This window comes from Carassius auratus, chromosome 26, assembly GCF_003368295.1.
Source record: "Carassius auratus strain Wakin chromosome 26, ASM336829v1, whole genome shotgun sequence".
Taxonomy (NCBI): Eukaryota; Metazoa; Chordata; class Actinopteri; order Cypriniformes; family Cyprinidae; genus Carassius; species Carassius auratus.
Window position 1 is genome coordinate 10704417 of NC_039268.1, and position 21131 is coordinate 10725547.

A 21131-nucleotide genomic window follows, 5' to 3' on the forward strand; every position below is an offset into this window, starting at 1 on the left:
TACCACTAACTGATTACCCCACTGTGACAAAGATTTACACTTTAGCATGCTTTTACTTATTTTGGAAATAATATGCTTTGAAAGAAAATACTCAAGTGAACTAAATGTATTATTGACCCACTTAAGTAGGACTTAAGTATATTTTTTACATGTAATTTCATAATTATAGTACTTCTGTTGTTTTTGAAATATGGTTAAAGTGTGCTGCTAAATGTATGAACGAGAATTATGGCAAACCTAAGCCAGCTGCCTTGTTGCCCGTATTATCATACCTGCAAATACAGCATTTTTCAGTTTTTTCAACACAACCTAATTCTCTGTTCAGGCTATGTTCTAAACTAGTAAACTAGTAGGTCAGTGCTCAGTCTGTGTTATAGCACAGAAAGAAACTCAATGCACACTTTTAATAAACTAGGCCATGGAATTCTGAGGAGAGATAGCTAGGGCACTTTTAATTAGAGACACATTCTCTCAGTTCCACGTCTCTCTTTTGCTCTTTGACCAGTAGTTCAGATTCGCTCATGTCTGAGGGCTGTAACTCGCTGGAGAGTCTGTGGTCTCGTTGGAGCCAAAAGGTAATTTGCCTGAGAGAAAAGGAGGTATATAGCCCTCTGTCCCTGGGGCTGTAAACAAAAGGAGCTAATCATCATCACAGATTGAAGAATAGTCAGTGTAATGTTTCACGCTGAAACATGTATCCAATGAGAACTGAACGTTCTGTTCTAAACTCTTGTCTGAGTGGTTGAAGTTGTACATCTTCAGTGTGTCCTTGAATGTGTATGTGTGTGTGTGTGTGTGTGTGTGTGTTGGGGGGGGGGGTGCAGTCCTTTGTAATATTTTTTATATTCTGACAGGTCAACAATTTGAATTGAAGTCATCGCTTACCAAAAGCAATAGACGGATGCATCAGCCAGGCCAATAAATCAGCTATTTTGAGATTGTTGGCCTCGCTTGGCCAATTAACAGAAGCATTAGCTCTCCCTGATGCCTCCTTAATGTCTCTCATGGTGTCAGTTTCAAAATCGACCATCAGCCTAGTCAATGAAAAATGGATTTCTTAAAAATATATTTAATGAGGTTTCGGAAGTCAGCCTATCGCTTTCTACATAGTGCTATTGATTTTTAATTAAATATAATGTATAAGCATCTCAAAACTGATGTACCATGAGCTCTGAAGTTGCTTCTTTCTGTGATTTTGTAGTTTTATTTAAGTTTTTTTTAGTATGATAGCCTAATTCCCAGTGAATACTGATACCGTGCACAATCCTGCAGCGATCAACACCTTAGATCAACCAATCACAGTGGTCACCGTTACTATGGAAACAAGAACTGCACTGAAAGAGCTTTTCAACAGACTACCATTCCCATGAAGCATTGCAAACTATGTAATTGAATCAGTTTTCCTACAATTTCAAACAACTTATAGACATTTTACTATTTTGTGGTTAACTGAAAATTTATCACATTTTACACTTTTAATAAATATCTATACATTAATTATTTTATATTTTACCATTCATTTTTATCATTTGATATGCCATTTGCAGTGCTCCGTGGGTTATGTAGTAAAAGGCTTCTCCTGAAATTGATTATTTTTCTCTCATTTTCAAATATGTAAAAATTGTAAGCTGTAATTCATCACAGAAAATTCCTATTTTGAGTGGAAGCAGTTGTTTTCGTGCAAGGCACTTTAAATGCAAATGAGCTGTTGTTCCCTGCCCCCGCCCCCTTTTCCCGCTCCTGCCCCAGATATTCTGCCATAAAAAAACCCAACAAGTTCTGTTTGATTTTGATTATCATGTCTATTTTGCTGAAATAATGCATTTTATAGCCGTATTAGCTTGAAGTCTGCATGGAATCAAAATTAACTTTATTTATTTTACTAGCGCACATTGCTAGTCTTGATGTATACAATTAATCCATGCAAGTTAATCCGCTGAGAAAAAAAAAAAATTGTTTGTCTTTGTAATCTTTAATCAAAATCTGAACATTTACTTCTGCTGTGGAATGGCATTCCAGAATATCCTTAAACACATTAGTTTGCTATGATAAAACCATGCCCTTTATTCATTGTTTCAACTGGAAATACTTCACTACACTGAAATAAAGTTGGCAGCAACTTCCGGTTTCATGCAGACTTTAAACTTCTGATATAGGGTTTTCTGAGTGCATACCTCCTAAGCATGTGCTCAGAAAGCAGCTGTCACACAGCATGTACGTACTAAACTAAGTTCTCTTTCATGTCTTATTGTGTTTAATAGTCAAAGCGACAGTATGTAACGAAAGTGAGGACTCAGAGGAAGATCACGAGGGTTTAGGGTGCCATTTGGTATAGGGCCATCAATAAGTGCACTGCTCTTTTGTTGTATATATGTATGTTGGGTTTTTCTGGGTTGGTAGATGTTGGTAGAGTTGGTATATTTACGAATGTATCAAAAAATACAAATATATGCAATATTGCAAAATGCTTTTGATTTTGATTTTTTTTCAGGATATACTTACTTATGGACTATACTTTACTTTAACAACAGTAACAGTATGTAAATCTAGCTGTATCTGAAAGTCAGTGCATGGTTATCATCTGGTCTGAATATAGACAGCTGGGTACAGATCAGAAGATTGTGAACCTTGTTATTTATTTATTCATCAAGCGTGATTGCTACAGCCAAGTCAAAGGACAAGCCAAGTTTGGTCACTCATTTCAGAGATTTATTGCTCTCTCTCTCTCTCTCTCTCTCTCACTCTCTTTCTGATGATCTCAAATCTCTCATTAATCTCCTGGAAAAGCAGCACAAAACATGAAGGAATACTATCTCACACACACATCATCACACACACACACAAACACTGCTGCAGTGCGGAAGGCTTCAGATAGCAAGAAAAAAAAATATAAGCATAGAAAAGAGTGGAGAAAGCCGGAACTGTCAAATGTACGCCCTTCCCTGCTACTGACCGGACTGCATTTTACACATACTGTATAAATAGTGCATGCACTGCTCTACTACTGACAAGACTGATTCATTTATAGTCCAGTGTACAGTTCTTTATGAAAAGGCCATGTACAAACGCTAAGGTCCACAAATCTGCTGACATTCAGACCTTGGTCTATACAATAGTTTAGAAGGATTCCCTTTCCTCCAAACTGATGCTGTAACTTTCATTATACTAACTGTATTATACTATTATAATACATACAGTATTATATATATAATATACATAAAAATTATGCTGATTATATTATTGAATATAAGGATAAAAATATGTATCTCTATTTTTCAGTGTTATATTTTGTAATTAGGACCTGATTTTCCCTTGTATTTTAGATGTTTATATATATTTCTGTCTAATTTTTCATTACACACTAATGCAAAAATCCATAATTCTGCTCTCCTGCATTATTTGTTTCATTGCTGTTGTCCAATATTAAAAGTGTAATTTATGATAGTGGTTGTTCTTGGTTCAAAGCCAGATTGATAGCTCTAATATTGTTCAGTATATGAATAAGCCATCTGCTTCAGTGTAGATCTAAGCACGTCTTTGGAATTTGCATACTTATCTGCGGATATTTCTTGTGCTGAAAGGTTTTTGTTTAAATATGTGACGTGAGAAATATGTAACCAGCAGTTGTGTAATTAAGATGGTGCTGCATTGATCATGGATTGTTAGAACTATTTGTTGACTGATGTGACAGGACGATGGTGTTAAAGTTTGGGGCTGAACTTTGAGAGTTGTGCTGTAATTGCTTGGGTTCTGTGGGATCCAGAGGGTTCTGATATTTGCATGCAGGGCTGGTTCCACTGCAGAGAGGAAGAGAGGCCTTTGCATTCTGATTGGTGGAGGAGTTGCTAGACAACAGATGTCTGGTCGGTTGGTAGGTGGACTACCTGTGGAGCTGGGGCTGGGGGGAGTTTATTAGTGATAGAAGGACATATATGTATATATATGGGGGACTGAGTGATTTGAGCTAATGTGCATGCTATTTTATCCCCCTCACCCTCTTCACAACGTAATTTATGCCCTCCATCAGAACAGAAATGAGAGAATGAGTTGAATGTGGCCTAAGGCTGAGCAGACATGAGCTATTCATTTATGATCTCAATTCAAATTCAAATGAATCATGTTTTCATGTGATTCACCAGGCTTCATTTCACAATGAATCAGCTGCAATTATGGCAGAATTATGTGCAGAATTGCATACTAGCATGCATCTCATACTATATTAGCAGGATTTTATGAATACTGTGCACAGTACACATTAAATACCTGAATGGCAGTTGCCAAAATGTGCGGTATTAATGTATTTTGTCAGTCTTTCATTTCCAGCATAACAAATTAACCTTTCTTTTAAACGGGCGGATTAAAGAGATAGTTCACCCAAAAATAAAAATCCTTTCATAATTTACACACCCTCGATTTTTTTCAATCCTGTATGGGCCTCTTTCATTTGCTGAGTTCAAAATAAGCTATTTTGAAGAATGTTGGTAACTGAATTGATGGTAGCCATTGACTTCAGTAGTAAAAAAAAAAAAAAAAAAAAAAAAAAAAAAAAAAATTAACCCCTTACAATTTTAACACAAAATTAATTCCTAATGCAAAATAACCCTTTCTGGGAATAATTTAGTATGAATTTAGGATTCAGAGTAATGAGGTCCTGTGAAACAACACAGCATACTACACTTTGAAGCATTTATCATTGCCTATTGACTGTTTCTTTTTTTATGTAGACAGTGTCTATATAAACTATGCAGTAAGGAGGCTTTATTCATTTGTTTATCTCTGTAATTGTGTCTTAATGGCTTGTTCATTTTATCTTTTTTATTTTTTTATTATTGCGAGTTAAGTTTAGTATGGTTTTTATATCAGATTAGTACAGAAGAGAGAAGAGCGCATGTGGTTATTTATAGTTTTCTGCAGGTCAGGGCGCCATCTGCCCTGCATACACCCTCACAGGCATCAAAACACTGCCCTCTGGTGGTGATTTAAAGATCTGCAGTCTCTCACTAGACAAGTACTAGACATGAAGATGCACTGTTTTATAAACAGATCTCCCTGCTGCACCTTATTGGTTGAAACATGTCAAGTACATCAGTTATAGTCTCAACAAATCGTTTTTTGTAATCTGTTTCAGATCACCAGAAGCTGGAGAGAGAGGCCCGGATTTGCCGTCTCTTGAAACACCCGAATATTGGTAATGGATTCAATTTTTCCAAATAGAGATTTGTATTACCTAATGATAGCTAAAGATAAGAAAATGACAGAGAAAATTCTCTTTGTAGTTCGACTCCATGACAGCATATCGGAGGAGGGCTTCCATTACCTAGTTTTTGATCTGTAAGTATTTATTAATTCAGTCTCTTCCTTACTTCTTATTAGACGTTCTTTTCTTTTCTATCTCTGCTTTCTCAGAGTTTGTGTTGTTAGCATTAGACTGCCCCATTTACAAAGTGCTACTGATATTTATGTGATAGCAGGACAGTGCCCAGAGGGCAGCCTTCGGCAAATCTCTGAGTCACTGAGCCCAGTTTCAGCACTGCTTTAGAGAAGTGACATATATAATTAATTTATTTTTTTTGGTGTGGGGGGGTGGGGCTACAGTACATTCATACTGCAGCTGCATACAATTGCCTGTCCTGTTTTAGGGTGTTAAATAGTTATGTTCACAAACAAATATTAAACTAACATGACAACCCCATTCTTATAACATTGCTCTTTAATCTGTAGAATAATTACATTTTTAAACATTTTTTAATGTATTTTCAAGCTTATTTATTTCAAAAATATGGTAAAAACAGCAAAGTGTAAAATCTTACAAATTAAAAGAACTGTTTTCAATTTGAATATATTATAAAATTGAAATTAAATAACAGTTTTTTTCACATTAGGATTTGGTACTTAATTATTATTATTGGTGATCAATTATTAATAATTATTCTTTTATATTTTTCTTACATATTAATATCAACTTTTTTGCTTCTTTATATTGTTGTGGAAATTTTTTTTTTTTCGTGATTCTTTCATTAATAGAAAGTTCAGTGAACATGGATGGAAATTAGCATTGTGCTAAATCCGGCGTATTTACGTTCAATTTTGATTGTACGTTCATGAATATGCACTGTCCCATTGAAATAAATAAATTGAAATTGAAATTGAATGGTTTCTTGAGTGCTAATTCAGTGTTTTAAAATTATTTCTAAGTGATCATGTGACACTGAAGAATGGAGGTCTGAAGGAATGATGCTAACCATATATATATATATATATATATATATATATATATATATTCAAATAGAAAACAGTTATATTAAATTGTAATAATATTTAACAATATTACTGTTTTTACAGTATTTTTGATCAATCAAATGCAGCCTTAGTGAGAACCTTTTAAAAACATTAAAATTACAAGTATTATAAACTTTTGACTGGTATAATAAATTATTGTATTCAAGAGACACATCTGTTTGTGAAAACGGTTGTCAATCCTAAATACTGGCTGTGTGAATTCAACCTTTGAAATAGAGCAGACCAGCGGATTGGGCTGACTCCTGTCTGCATGACATCAAGAAATGTCTTCTGTGGTGAATAGCTTATGATGTAGTTTTGCTAGTAGCTGATGTAGCTGATGGGACAAAGACAGGCAAACAGAGAAAAACAAGAAGAGAGACACAAGCTGTCATATTCAGTAATATTCAACTGTTTGTGACCCAGATTCAGACAGTATGACAACTGCTTGCACTGCTATTTTTGAATACAGTCAGATTTTGTTCGAATAAACATACAGTGTTGATTTTTAGTGTAGGTTTTGAATAGAGCTCAACAATACAGCTCACTTTGTTATTGGACTGTAGCTTACAGAAGATAGCCAAACAATACAATTAGGGATATGCCGGTAACAAATTTTCATGTTGCGATTAATTGCTAATGCTTTTATTACCATATAAGTGTAGTTTAAAAAAAGTGGCCATAATACAGTATAACAGGTTAAATAACTTTTTTCTTATAACAAAAATAACTGAATATTTAAATACAATAAAGCAATAGAGAAAATATACAAAGTTAAACGTTTTACACAGATTAAAGTGCAAAAGAACTATAAAGACCAATATAGTTGGTAATATATAGTTATAATATATTAAAGTATCACTTTACAATAAGCTCATTAGCTAAGCATTAACATTCACAATGAGCAATAGCTACATCTGCTACAGAAGTTATTAATCTTTGTTTAAAAAACAATATATATATATATATAATACAAGTATTAGTTCATGTTCATTAGCTCAATAACACAGTTGCATCTTTCGATTTTAACAACGTGTTATTAAATATTGGAATACCTAAGATGAACCAATGTTCAAAATAATTTTGCACTGGCTGTTTGTTAACTAATGAATTAACTGATGTCTGTTGTTTTAATTAAAAAATTATGTTCAATAAAAATGGTTGCTTCTCTATTTCAAATCTTACTAAAAACTCTGTTTCCAGCTGAAATGTAAATGCATGATGCAGAGTACAAAGACCAGGCAATTCCTTAATTTTTGCAAGTGTACTTTAATTCTCAAAAGTATATATATATTAAATTTTGTACTTACAGATATAATATTAATGAAATAAAAGGCCACTTAAGTATGGAAAGAGCTGTTTCTTAACACACTTCAGTCAAAATAAAAAGTTTAATTTAAAAATACATTGTAAAGTGTCTTAATAATCTTTTGTCAGGCTTTAAAAAGCACACTTATTTTGATGTGTTGCCTAACATACTACAGTGCATGTATTGATTTAAAGTAATATAATTTTATCTGTAAGTTTAAAGTTGAATTATTTTAAATGTACTAAATTCTAACACCCTATTATAAATGTGTAGTTACAAATATACTTCAGTGCATGACATTAACAATATCAAACAAATAACAAGTCTGCAGTTCACAACTAAGTATATTATTTAAAGGTGGGTTATTTCTGTGATATGTACTTTTGTATAAAAGTGTGCTAAAGCATGCTTCTTTTTTCACAAGGGATGTCTTTGCTTCAATCAATGTGCTTTTTCACAGACACCATATTGAGTGTCACCATAATGTTCTGTCTATCCTCATCATACTGTCTATTGTTACTTTACTCTACAGTCTAACTATCCACCACTATTTTGCAAAAACTCCACACTGTGGGGACTATGGTAATTGCCATTTCTATGGTAACAGTGACTTCTCTGATTGCGGAATCTGTCTTCAAGACTTTTAGGGTTCAGATAGAAAAGCACTCCATGAGGAATTAAAGATGTTTTGAAATTGCATTACTTTTATGAAAGCATATAGCAAAAGAAAAAAAAAACAATAACTTTAAATTTTGACCCTAGGGTTACTGGAGGTGAGCTGTTTGAAGACATTGTAGCAAGAGAGTACTACAGTGAGGCTGATGCAAGGTAAGAACATTCAGACAGACATATTACAACAGTAGCGCATTAGAACATTCATAACGTCAAGTTTGTTCTACATAAAATATGCTTACAGACAGTTATTTTAGGGCGCACACTTTTGTGAGCCTGTTTCTCTGTGTGCGAGTTATTTATACCGATGATAAATTATACACTGCTTGGCTTTACAGCCTCTCCTCCTTGAGTTTAATTTTGCATGCGTAAAGGAAAATGTGTGTCTTTGGGGCTGCACAAGAAAGTGTGGCATGTTATTTATAACTGATTAATGACTGCATGCATTCATGAATGTATAATTCTATGTACAATCCTCCACAACTGCCTTTTTACTTTATAAATGGTTGATAAAGTCCCTATTATCTCTATTTTCCTCTAAGTTCCTCTTTTTACTAATTATGTTGCTTGATTTTTTTTTTTTACTTGTGTTCCTTCCGCCTGCCTTTGTCTCACTTCTCCTGTCTTACCTTTCTCTCTCTCTCTCTCTCTCTCTCTCTCTCTCTTAGTCACTGCATTCAGCAGATTTTGGAGAGCGTTCATCACTGCCATGTTAATGGGATCGTCCACAGGGATCTGAAGGTCAGGACACACACACTTATGCTTCTCCAGACAGTGGTGCTCAGTGTAGCACAGTCCAGTGCTAAATTTAGCCCAGTCTGACGTGGCCGGATCTCATATTGTCTAACGTAAAACAGCCTTGCTGTGTCTGAGAATCAAATATTTTATCCTTTCATCTCCTGAAGTCTTCACAAAGCCTTTTAAGCTAGTAAAAATCAATCTACATTTGTGCAGATACAATTCAGAATTTGAAAGATTGAGCTTTTTTGTTCTTTGGCCAAAATGTCTTTCAACCTGCTGAGGAGGAATGAGTCATCATAGCATGACTGCTGAAAAAAAAAACAAAAAAAAAAACTTTTCTTCAGTAAATAGCTAATTTTAGAAAAGGCATTACCTAAGGGAGAATTAAGACCATTTAGTGATATGCTTGTGTGTCTCTATTCTGTTCTTAAAGCCTGAGAATTTGCTGTTGGCCAGTAAGATGAAGGGGGCAGCAGTTAAGCTCGCTGACTTTGGTTTGGCCATAGAGGTCCAGGGTGACCAACAGGCATGGTTTGGTAAGTACCACAAAAGATAGATAGATAGATAGATAGATAGATAGATAGATAGATAGATAGATAGATAGATAGATAGATAGATAGATAGATAGATAGATAGATAGATAGATCATACATTCCTTATTAGTAGTGATATGAAAACACTGTAATATTAAGAAATGTGCATTGTGCAATAAAGAAATACTCCAAATAAATTGTATATATAAGTTTTTATATCAGTATGATATGCCAATAAATATTCTAATGGATTTGGAGTGTTAAATTATATTTTAAATAGAAAAGTTCAGTTGTTTGGGGCCAGTATGTATTTATTTTATTTTATTATAATAATACTTTTATTCAGCAAGGATGTTCATTTTTAGTTATTTCAAGAACATTAAATACATTGTTATCGTGGCAACTGGCAAAGGAAAGTAATGAAAATTAATTTTTTTAAATGGTTTTAGTTTAACTTTAATAACCTGACAACACCGGTATTGATTACATTTTCATATATTAAAATAGAAAACATTCATTTCAAATTTCAATATGATCAAGAATAACAATATTGATGTTTTACTGTATTTAACCATATAAACACAACCCTATTTTTCTTAAGAGACTTTAAAATCATTAAAATATCTTACAGGCCTCAAACTTTTGAATGGTGTATTTCAGCATTTAAGAATACTTTTTATAATGAAGAGTATTTAATTAAAACAAGTTTGCTACATCAGGAACAGTCGAGGCTCCAAAAACAGAATTTTATAGGGAACACCGTTTTATTAGTCATTTTGCTATAAACATTTTTGCACGACTAAGCTTATACATGCCAACTGGGTAAAATGCACTTATAAAATATTCTACAAAATGATTTAATACTATAGAAAGTGCTCCCTTTTTCTCTAAACTGCTCTCTCTGTTCAGGTTTTGCTGGTACTCCAGGGTACCTGTCCCCAGAGGTCTTGAGGAAAGATCCTTATGGCAAACCGGTGGACATGTGGGCCTGCGGTAAGAGATGAATGAGTCACAAAAATATCAGATTCGCGAGTGAGTCGGGGTGATGGATGTCACTGTTGAAGCTCATCAACTGATTATTAAATTATTGCAGCCTGAGTTTTTAAGCAGCATTGAATCTAATCAGCTAAATGGAGTGTCCCTGGTAAATTGTCTTTCTGTTTTTAGGCTTAAAACTAGTTAGTCCAATTCAAGCAGTTGAATGAATGTTTCAATTTAGCCTTGATGTTAAAATGATTGCACGATTATTCAAATTCACCATCAGGAAGTTCTTCCCATTTAAAAAAGATGTTAGATGGTAATAACATGGTGCTTTCTGAATGGTACGGGATTATTACCGTAATCATGTATCATACCTCGCCACTGTCATCTTTAATATGGTGGATGTCCAAAAAATATAATAGTACCAGAGTATCATTTTCATTTGATTCCACCGTACTCAGTGTTTGAATATAATTGATTAAGTACTGACATCTTAGCCCAATTTATGACCAGATTATTTGATATTCAAGTATTTGTTTGAAGAATATTCCTCTCTGAATGTGGCCGTAATAGTAGATGTGTTTCATAGGTGTGATTCTCTACATTCTGCTGGTTGGATATCCACCATTTTGGGATGAAGACCAGCATCGCCTCTATCAGCAGATTAAAGCTGGTGCATATGACGTGAGTCTGAATTTCTAATAATCTGTCTTTACAGTGTTCACTACAACATTATTAAAGCTATTACAGCTACAAATGCAACATCTGATTACTGTATATAGCTAAAAACTAACTGTGCTTAATTGATGTCATCTTCAGTTCCAAGGCTTACAAATTCATACAAAAATGATTAAAAATGATGGATTATTGTGTTGTGTCTTATGTCTGTATGTAGTTTCCTTCTCCTGAGTGGGACACAGTGACCCCTGAAGCTAAAGATCTGATTAATAAGATGTTGACTATCAATCCTTCTAAGCGCATCACAGCTGCCGAAGCCCTCAAACACCCCTGGATCTGCGTATGTGTTTCAATAGCACACACACATACTAACATGCTTGCTTCTTTATATACAACAAAATCATTTCCTAATCCTCACTAATGACTTGTAATCATTCTGTCTCTTTGTGTAGCAACGCTCCACTGTAGCCTCTATGATGCACAGACAGGAAACCGTGGAGTGCTTGAAGAAATTCAATGCCAGAAGGAAACTCAAGGTTAGTTTTGGTCTGACTTTCTTTAAACATATACATGTCCTTCGATCAATCTTCAGCTTTCTTCACACCTTCAGTTTAGTTCAGAGTTTCAAAAACGATGCATTTACCTCCTTAGAAAGATTCATATTGCAATACTCTCTATCTTGTTATACTAATTACATTATAATTGACAGTTGTTCATGAAAACTATTTAGTTATGTGTAATTTAGTTCGATTTAATAAATCTACCAGCAGGGTAAGCCTGGGCCAAGTGATGTTGTGAGGAAGGGAAAGTTTTCAATTGTATTTGCCAAAAATGTAACACACATTACTTATTTATATAATATACAAGAATTATGTAATGTAAAGATTACTTGGAAAGCTGACCAGTTATTCTAGCAATCATCCACATACATTATGAAAATAAGGGTATACATTGCTTCTGCTTCTTTACTATTCTTTCTTTAATTTCTCTCTTGCTTGTTGTTGTTGTTTTTTTTTTCCTTTTGTTTAATTTCCAAAACTTCTTGCAACTAGGGTGCAATTTTGACCACTCTCCTGGTCACAAGAAACTTCTCAGGTATGTCTGGCTCTGCTGACCTGTATGTGTGAATGTGTGTGTGTGTATGTGTGTTTAAATTCCCTTCTTTTCGTCTTCTTATATGTGAACTTAATTCTCACAATGCTATTTTTCATTAATCTTGTTATTGGTTATTTTACAGTTAATTTGTTGTTTATTATTATTCTTTATTTAAAACTATATTTTACTTTTTTTATTTTTTTTGACAAAGCAAGGTGGTAAAGTACGCCTTTTCAGACATTTTATTTGACCTTTCTTTCCTGTTTATCATTGCTTTATCCCTTTTTGGGGGGGGGTCCTGTGTGTCCTGTGAGGTAAGAGTCTGTTTGGACATAAGAAGGGGATGTGTTTTTACTCTAACCAGTGAGCTGGTTTGCTTGTTTGACACACTTCCCTGTTACTCTGAGATACTTAGATTAACCTTGTTTGCATGGAATCAAACGGATTACATTCATAACGTCAACTAGTATTTAGTCTTGAACTTAGATAAAGTGATTTAAACAAACAAAACTGCACATTTCAATGGCAAATATGCATTTTCAATAATAAAATAAAAGATAAGTACTTTATGAATGTAATCACAATATAATAATTCTGAGTTATTAGGAGAATAAATGTTTTCTGTCTTGCTCATAGAAGTATATTGAATGCTTAATCATTTTCTTGTTACATTTCTGTCTGGATATGTTCGTATACATCCTGGAATGTTACATTTATATATAAGATATAGGTTTAGCATTTTTTGCATATGATGGTTGTTGGAAACATTTTGTAATAGAATGCTAGAAAGCTTAGATTCAGTGCAATCATTGTGTATGTTCATCTGCACTTAATTTGTAATAAGCTGTATTCTAAAGCAACTCTTTTTTCGAGGGCAAGTGTGTGCACTTCAGTTTTTTTGGAATTAGTTATGTTTGAAGGCTGTAAAATATATCTGCATGCTATTTTGTAAAAACAAACAAAAAAAAATCTTATTTTTATATTATATATTTACAATATCTATGCACATATTGCACGACAGTATTATATTCTTGACATTTGTAAAATTATACGGAGCCCTGCACTTGACATGCAAGAAAAAATAAATAAATTGTGTGCACGATTTACTAATTATTTCCCTCACTGTACTAAAACATGCATACGATTAGTATTGCATTCCCTCGATTTGCTATTGCGTTCCCTCGATTTGCTATTGCGTTCCTTCGATTTGCTATTGCGTTCCCTCGATTTGTTATTGCGTTCCCTCGATTTGCTAAATTGTGCGCACAATTTATAAATCGAGTGAACTAAATAGTAAATTGAGGGAATGCAATAGTAATTGTGTGCACGTTTTAGTACATTGAGGGAACGAATTTAGCCTATATTTTTCCTGCATGTCATGTATGGGGCTCCGTAAAAAGTATACTATATTATAATTAAATATATTTAATAGGATGATTTCTATTCTTTTAGGGTAAGAAAAGTACACAGTATATCACACGTCCCAAAACACACATCCTCTAAAAATAGAGTTGCTTATTTTGGTTTAAATTGCGCCCTGGGTTTAATCTTTTTGATCCCATAGCCTTGCATTTGTGTACCAAGAGTTTCTATCCTAAAAATTAATTATTTGAATTGTTTCTCTTGCCCGAGGTCTTGTGACACAATAAGGAAAACAATAATCCCAGAATGCCTGCTGCATGCACCTTCGTGGATTTATAATGTTATTATGCATAAATAATCATGGTTTCCTTTTATTTTTCATCCAACAGCAGCCAAGAGCTTGTTGAACAAGAAGGCAGACGGTGTGAAGGTGGGTTAAATCTGTTTCCTATTCATTTATTTTGGCAAAACTAAGATGTATAAAGAACATCAGTACTTGGCAAAGCCTGAGAATAATCTTACAGCAGAACATTGTGCATCCTTTAGGTGTGCATTTGTTTTTTGGACATTTTATCAGAAATTCTGAGGTCTTTAATTGGATCAGTTTCCAATTCAACAACAGTATAGTTAATATATTAGAGTGCTGTGTTGCATTTTGATTCAATTCCATTTCAATTCCAATTTTCAGGTTTTATTAAGTAAATTGTTTACACAATTGTTTATTTTGGCAATAAAAATGTATTTGGACCTTTCAGTCATTAATAAAATGTTTAGTTTATTCCCTGAATTTGCTGGAAATTAAATGGAATTATTGTCACTTTTAAATTTGTATATGAATTGTTTTTAATTTTACGCATTATGGTGGGAATTCACTAAAATTATTTTTAGGGATTCATTAAAGAAATTATGCAAATCAAGTAAAAAGTATGTACACCATGCAGACAAACATCTTTTTTGCTTCTGAATGCAGATCATTAGAAATAAATTGCAATCTAAATAAGCCTATAGAAAGGAAGACTTGTTTCCTAAAATGAAACATTTTCTTAATTTGAATACATGGACAGCACTAAGCCAACACAAAAGATGCGTTTTGTGTACTGTTTAGTGAATTTGCCCCATACTTTTCACCCAGTGTGTGTGTGTGTACCCAGTTTCTTGTTTCAATTTGTTCTCTGTTCTAGAATTGTATTTTGTGATAATTTCTTTTAAAACAATTCATGACACAAAAAAAAAAAAAAAAAAAGTGTTGTTGGTTTGTCACGTTTCACTCTTGTGTCTTTCATGTCTTTATCAGATTTTACATAAGAAAAATAATTGGTCAACATATTTTTAGAAATAAGCTAAGAACGGATATAAATTATCTAAAAGATTTGAAAAAAATCTCAGGACCTTTAATTTTATAATTAAAATATTTTGATTTTTGTAGCACAATAAACAGGTGCCTCTCAATAAATGAGAATGTTGTGGAAAAGTTCATTTATTTCAGTAATTCAACCCAAAATATGAAAAACTTGTATTAAATAAATTCCATGCACACAGACTGAAGTAGTTTAAGTCTTTGGTTCAAAGTCAAGGTTGTGATGATTTTGGCTCACATTTAACAAAACCCCACTACTTCACTATCTCAACAAATTTGAATATGGTGACATGCCAATCAGCTAATCAACTCAAGATACCTGCAAAGGTTTTCTGAGCCTTCAAAGTGGTCTCTCAGTTTGGTTCACTAGGCTACACAATAATGGGGAAGACTGCTGATCTGACAGTTGTCCAGAAGACAATCATTGACAGCCTTTACAAGGGGGGTAAGCCACAAACATTCATTGCCAAAGAAGCTGGCTGTTCACTGAGTGCTGTATCCAAGCATGTTAACAGAATGTTGAGTGGAAGAAAAAGATGCACAACCAACCGAGAGAACCACAGCCTTATGAGGATGGTCAAGCAAAATCAGTTCAAGAATTTGAGTGAACTTCACAAGGAATCGACTGAGGCTGGGGTCAAGGCATCAAGAGCCACCACACACAGGCATATAGAGGAATTTGCTGAACCACAGACAACATCAGAGGCGTCTTACCTGGGCTATGGAGAAGAAGAACTGGACTGTTGCCAAGTGGTCCAAAGTCCTCTTTTCAGATGAGAGCAAGTTTTGTATTTCATTTGGAAACCAAGGTCCTAGAGTCTGGAGGAAAGGTGGAGAAGCTCATAGCCCAAGTTGCTTGAAGCCCAGTGTTAAGTTTCCACAGTCTGTGATGATTTGGGGTGCAATGTCATCTGATGGTTTTGGTCCATTGTGTTTTTTGAAAACCAAAGTCACTGCACCTGTATTTGGCACCTGCCCACACTGCTAAAAGCACCAGAAGTTGGTTAAATGGTGTTGGTGTTTGACTGGCCAGCAAACTCACCAGACCTGAACCCCATAGAGAATCTATGGGATATTGTCAAGAGGAAAATGAGAAACAGGAGACCAAAAAATGCGGATGAGCTGAAGGACACTGTCAAAGAAATCTAGGTTTCCACAGCACCTCAGCAGTGTCACAAACTGATCACCTCCATGCCACGCTGAATTGAGTCAGTAATTAAAGCAAAAGGAGCCCCTACCAAGTATTCAGTACATGTACAGTAAATGAACATACTTTCCAGAAGGCCAACATTTCACTACATTTTATTTTATTTTATTGGTCTTAAGAAGTATTCTAGTTTGTTGAGATGGTGTATTGGTGGGTTTTTGTTAAATGTGAGCCAAAATCATCACAATTAAAAGAACCAAAGACTTAAACTACTTAAGTCTGTGTGCACTGAATTTATTTAATACACTAGTTTCACAATTTTAGTTGAATTACTGAAATAAAACTTTTCCATGACATTCTAATTTATTTAGATGCACCTGTATGTGCATTTCTGTTTGAGTTGTTGTATCGTCAGATCAACCATTATCAGCTCCCACATGTGTATCTGTATTCCTCAGTATATCTGTGTATTTCTAGTTTGGATGCCCCGTCACAACACTCCTGTTGTCCCCCAGTCTTGTGTAATTTTGTAACCCTAATGTGATGCAGTAGACCCCATCAGTGTGATATTTCGTAATATGTGATCTGCTCCTCGTCCCACTTGCAGGTTAACAACAAAACCAACCTAGCCAGCAGCCCCAAAGACACAGGCCCCGCCCCAGCACTGGTACCCACGACAACAACCCCGCCCCTTGCACGTCATCACCCCTGTAGACCCTCCCCCTGTAACCAACAAGCCAGATTTGCTTACCTTTTAACAATAACACAATAGCTCTGTGAGCTTCCTTATTGTCTACTATCTACAAAGGCAACTAGTTTCGAAGGCAACTATCAAACATTCTCATAAGTGAGCAAGTGAACACAAATGGTGTTCCTGCCTAAAGCAAATTATACAATTCACATTTGATTACAACATAGATGTTAGCATGTTGCTAAGCTAACACAAGCAGAAAACATATACCCAGATGTTGGGTGAAATACTGATATTTTAATAAGGTTGTACTATTTTTCATGTTTCAGGACATACAGTTCATATATTTTTAGTCAATAATTCTTATGTTGCACTGCATTCTGTGATTAGTTTGTCTTAAAAGGATATTTATGATGCTGCCTTAGGATTTTGCCTTATGTTGCTGCCTATATTTTGGAACAGATTTGGCATGGTTTGTTTAGATGCTCATGCTAATGCTAATAAGCTAATAATGCTTCACTTTTATGCCTTTAACTTAGTACAGTATTTTTAAGGGATATAATCCAAATTAAGATCATGTGAACTTCATATTTTCATGTCAAGCTAAAATGAAAGACAAAATATGCAAGGAAAACCAATGGTTTTGTAAATCTGGCACTGTTGGTGTGTCGTCTAACCAAAGTTCAGAGTCCTTGCATGATTTTACTCACCTCTGATTTCACCTTTATGTGACGTGTTGTTAGTCCATTTTAACTCTTAATTCCAGGAAATCTAGGATTGTATTCAATCAAATTGTCTTTGAAACATCAAAAGCGACTGCTGCTGATGTTTTGCAGTGATATAGTTTTATGGCATCTCAAGCACCAAAAGCCATATAACGCTTGTGGTTTTGTTTTGCATAGTATTGCCATTAGCCTACTTTTTTTGCCCATTTGTATTTCCCATTTGTTCTTAATCTTGTTGAATCAGATTGTCTTTCTCTGCCAGATGCAAGTATTGGAGTGGATGTTTTGCAGTGCATGGCTGGTGTTAGCATTGCTTTGATAGGGTCGTATGCTTGGAGCTCTTTGCTGTCTGTAGCTTGACATTGTTTGCCTTCCATAATGACGCAGATATGCATGTAAACAAATGTCTCTCAGACTGATGACACTGTGACGCACTCGTACTGACACACATAGACTGACTGTCTCTCTATCTTCTGTCACACACACACACACACACACACACGGGCACTCAGTGGGTGATGTTTCTTAGACAAATGACAAGTATGTTTATGTAATCTTCTCTAATCTGGTGGTCATTAGACAAGACATCATCAGTTCCGCTTAGTTCTGCTCAAAGGCCACCAGGCTGATTAATTACATTGTATCTGTCAGTATGTGTGTGTGTGTGTGTGTGTGTGTGTGTGTGTGTGTCTGTGACCTAGGGATCACCTCATAGCAGTCATTCACACGTTTTTTGTTTTAAAGAAAGAATATATCATTGTGGCGAGTGGGGCGGGGCCGAGAGGCGTGGGAACGAGGAGTGAGGCCAGGTGTAGTGATTGGAGATGAGCTACACCTGAGCCCCACCGCTAGTATCGAGTCCCACGTAGGAGATGGAAGGATATAAAACTGGAGTGACGACCGTGAAGGACGAGAGAGGACCAGGCCTGGGACATTATTTTATGTGTTTGGCTTTTATTTGTGCGCGTCAGTCGCCGTGAGGGGCTGACGCGCTGTTTTGTTTATTTTGAATATTAAAGTGTTTTGATTGTCCGCCGGTTCCCGCCTCCTTCTTCCCGATGTATATGGAGATTTGCATATCGTTACAGTGGTGCCGAAACCCGGGAGAAGGAGGGACGCGCTGCTGAAGATCCCTCGCCGCTGTGGTGAATCCGCGGTGCCCTCGAGCTGGCGAGGTACGTGCCGCCATTGACGCTCGAGGCGGTGGGCTGGAGCGAGTTGCCGGGGACGGGCGAGCTCGCTGCCGACCGCCCACGACAAGGAGGGGCGGCTGCCGTCCGTGAGGGAGCGGAGGAGTCGGCGCCGTTCGCCAGGGGGCCGGAGCCTGCCGCCTCCGTGACGGAATCCGGAGGGGCAGGGAACGGGGGACTCCTGCCGCTGCCCAAAATCGGAGGAGCCGTCGCCGTCCACCGGGCGGCGGAGGAGTGTCGCGCCGTCCGCCGAGGGCCGTCCAGTGCCACCGCCGGGCACCGCGGAGGAGATCACCCAGCCGGTGGAGGGCCGAGCAGCAGTGCGTCTGGGAACCGGATTTTTTTTTTTTTTTTTTTCCTCTCTCCCCTCTCTCGTCCCTGTCGCTCCTCCTTCCATCTCCTTTTCTCTCGCCTCGTCTGTCCTACCCCCAGGTTCCCGCAGGTCCCCGTGAGCGGTCTCCCCCGGAAGGAGGGGGGGGGGGGTAGTAGAGCGCAGTCTCGGGAGTACCCCCCGGCCTGCGAGGGGCGATGGGGGTATGTGGCGAGTGGGGCGGGGCCGAGAGGCGTGGGAACGAGGAGTGAGGCCAGGTGTAGTGATTGGAGATGAGCTACACCTGAGCCCCACCGCTAGTATCGAGTCCCACGTAGGAGATGGAAGGATATAAAACTGGAGTGACGACAGTGAAGGACGAGAGAGGACCAGGCCTGGGACATTATTTTATGTGTTTGGCTTTTATTTGTGCGCGTCAGTCGCCGTGAGGGGCTGACGCGCTGTTTTGTTTATTTTGAATATTAAAGTGTTTTGATTGTCCGCCGGTTCCCGCCTCCTTCTTCCCGATGTATATGGAGATTTGCATATCGTTACAATCATATTGCAGGAGAAAACTGATCCCAAATCTATAGAATTTCTTGCGAAATTACTGTTAAAAAACAGTAATATACTGTATATTTCCATGGTTTTCACTGCTATATAAAAATATGCCACATATTTGTGCTATGTGTATTTTAAGCGTACACTACAAATCAAACATTTTTGAAAGTAGTATCTCATAGTCATCAATGCTGCATTTATTCGATCAAAATACAATAAAAACTAATATTTTCCTTTGTGATGCTTCAGAAATCATTCTAATATGCTGATTCGGTGCTCAGGAAAGATTTTGTATATCAATGCTAAATTATTGATCATATTATTTTATATATTTCGTATATATTTTGCATGTAATATATGACATATATCTGATTTCTGTATGGGGGCATTTAGAGTTAAATGCTTTTGCTATTCCTTGTGCTTTTGGTAATTGCTATTTGGTATTGTATGTATGCACATGATTGCACTTCAATTTAATTTGCTTAGGTAAGAGAATGCCTGCTAAAAATATTTTAAAGCTATGCCAGATCCAATTATACTCCAAACAAATTGGACATTTTTGTTCCATCTCTGCATGAGGCGAACTGGATAAAGGGCCATTTTAGAGAACAATGATATGACTAATGAGTCCACTTCCAAAATGTTAGAGGACAAATGCATAGAGATTTCAGGTTTATTTTTGTGGTGTAGTGTTTGCAAAAGCACTGGCGATATGCATGGAAAACTTTCAGCATATATGGGAGTAAGACTGCTGTGTGTGTGTGTGTGTGTGTGTGTGTGTGTGTGTGTGTGTGTGTGTGTGTGTGTGTGTGTGTTTTGGATGGGGGTCCCATTGGATTATCACGCAGGGCACATGCGAGTAATGAGACTCTGTTCTAATACCCTTGTTTTGCTGGTTGGATTTATTTAGTAGTTTGTATTTATATATTTTCTTTAATGTCTGAGAACAGTCATTTGCAATTCCATGCATGTTGTGTCTGGTACACAGCCATTATGTGACATTATGCTTTATCAGTCCTCTTTTCCTTATACATACAAATAATGATCTTTTTTCACTCCCTTTCACTATTTCAGGAGCCACAAACTACCGTGATCCACAACCCAGTGGACAGAAACAAGGTAATATGATGCATTTTTGTTAGCGAAGGTCTATTGAAAATAGCAAAATCCAGTGTCCAGACTGAAGGTCTGTATTGTACATGTATTCTTTCACATTTCTCCAGGAGTCTACAGAGAGTGCCAACACAACTATCGAGGACGAGGACCTTAAAGGTAAAGCTTGGTGTTTCCATGGCCGCGTGTCTGCCTGTAGATGTGCCATTTGTTGCTGTCTTCCCTCCTCAATATGTCTTCCATCTGTGCTTCTCCTCAGTCATATGTACACTCTTTCTTGTTTATTTTCCCCAACGAATCTGCATTGCTCGTTGCAGCCATTCTCTCCTTCCCTTCATTCTTCGTTCGTTTCCCCACTTAAGGGTGTCTGTTTCAGTATTTCTTGTC

At 36.3% G+C, this 21131-nt stretch overlaps 1 protein-coding gene across 11 annotated transcripts in view; it reads left to right on the top strand.

Moving 5' to 3' along the window:
• The window catches only part of camk2d2 (calcium/calmodulin-dependent protein kinase (CaM kinase) II delta 2), a 33981-nt gene that overhangs the window by 5522 nt on the left and 7328 nt on the right, over positions 1-21131 (top strand). For 4 of the 11 annotated variants that reach the window (XM_026204178.1, XM_026204177.1, XM_026204182.1 and 1 more), the window contains exons 3-16: positions 5129-5188; positions 5277-5331; positions 8351-8416; positions 8929-9001; positions 9435-9537; positions 10444-10527; positions 11105-11199; positions 11411-11533; positions 11646-11729; positions 12246-12288; positions 14040-14080; positions 16762-16821; positions 20706-20750; positions 20855-20903. In XM_026204178.1, the coding sequence (XP_026059963.1) occupies positions 5129-5188; positions 5277-5331; positions 8351-8416; positions 8929-9001; positions 9435-9537; positions 10444-10527; positions 11105-11199; positions 11411-11533; positions 11646-11729; positions 12246-12288; positions 14040-14080; positions 16762-16821; positions 20706-20750; positions 20855-20903 (981 nt within the window). The remainder of the gene's footprint in view (positions 1-5128; positions 5189-5276; positions 5332-8350; positions 8417-8928; positions 9002-9434; positions 9538-10443; positions 10528-11104; positions 11200-11410; positions 11534-11645; positions 11730-12245; positions 12289-14039; positions 14081-16761; positions 16822-20705; positions 20751-20854; positions 20904-21131) is intronic. The other 7 variants (XM_026204179.1, XM_026204188.1, XM_026204185.1 and 4 more) reach the window with 3 other exon arrangements.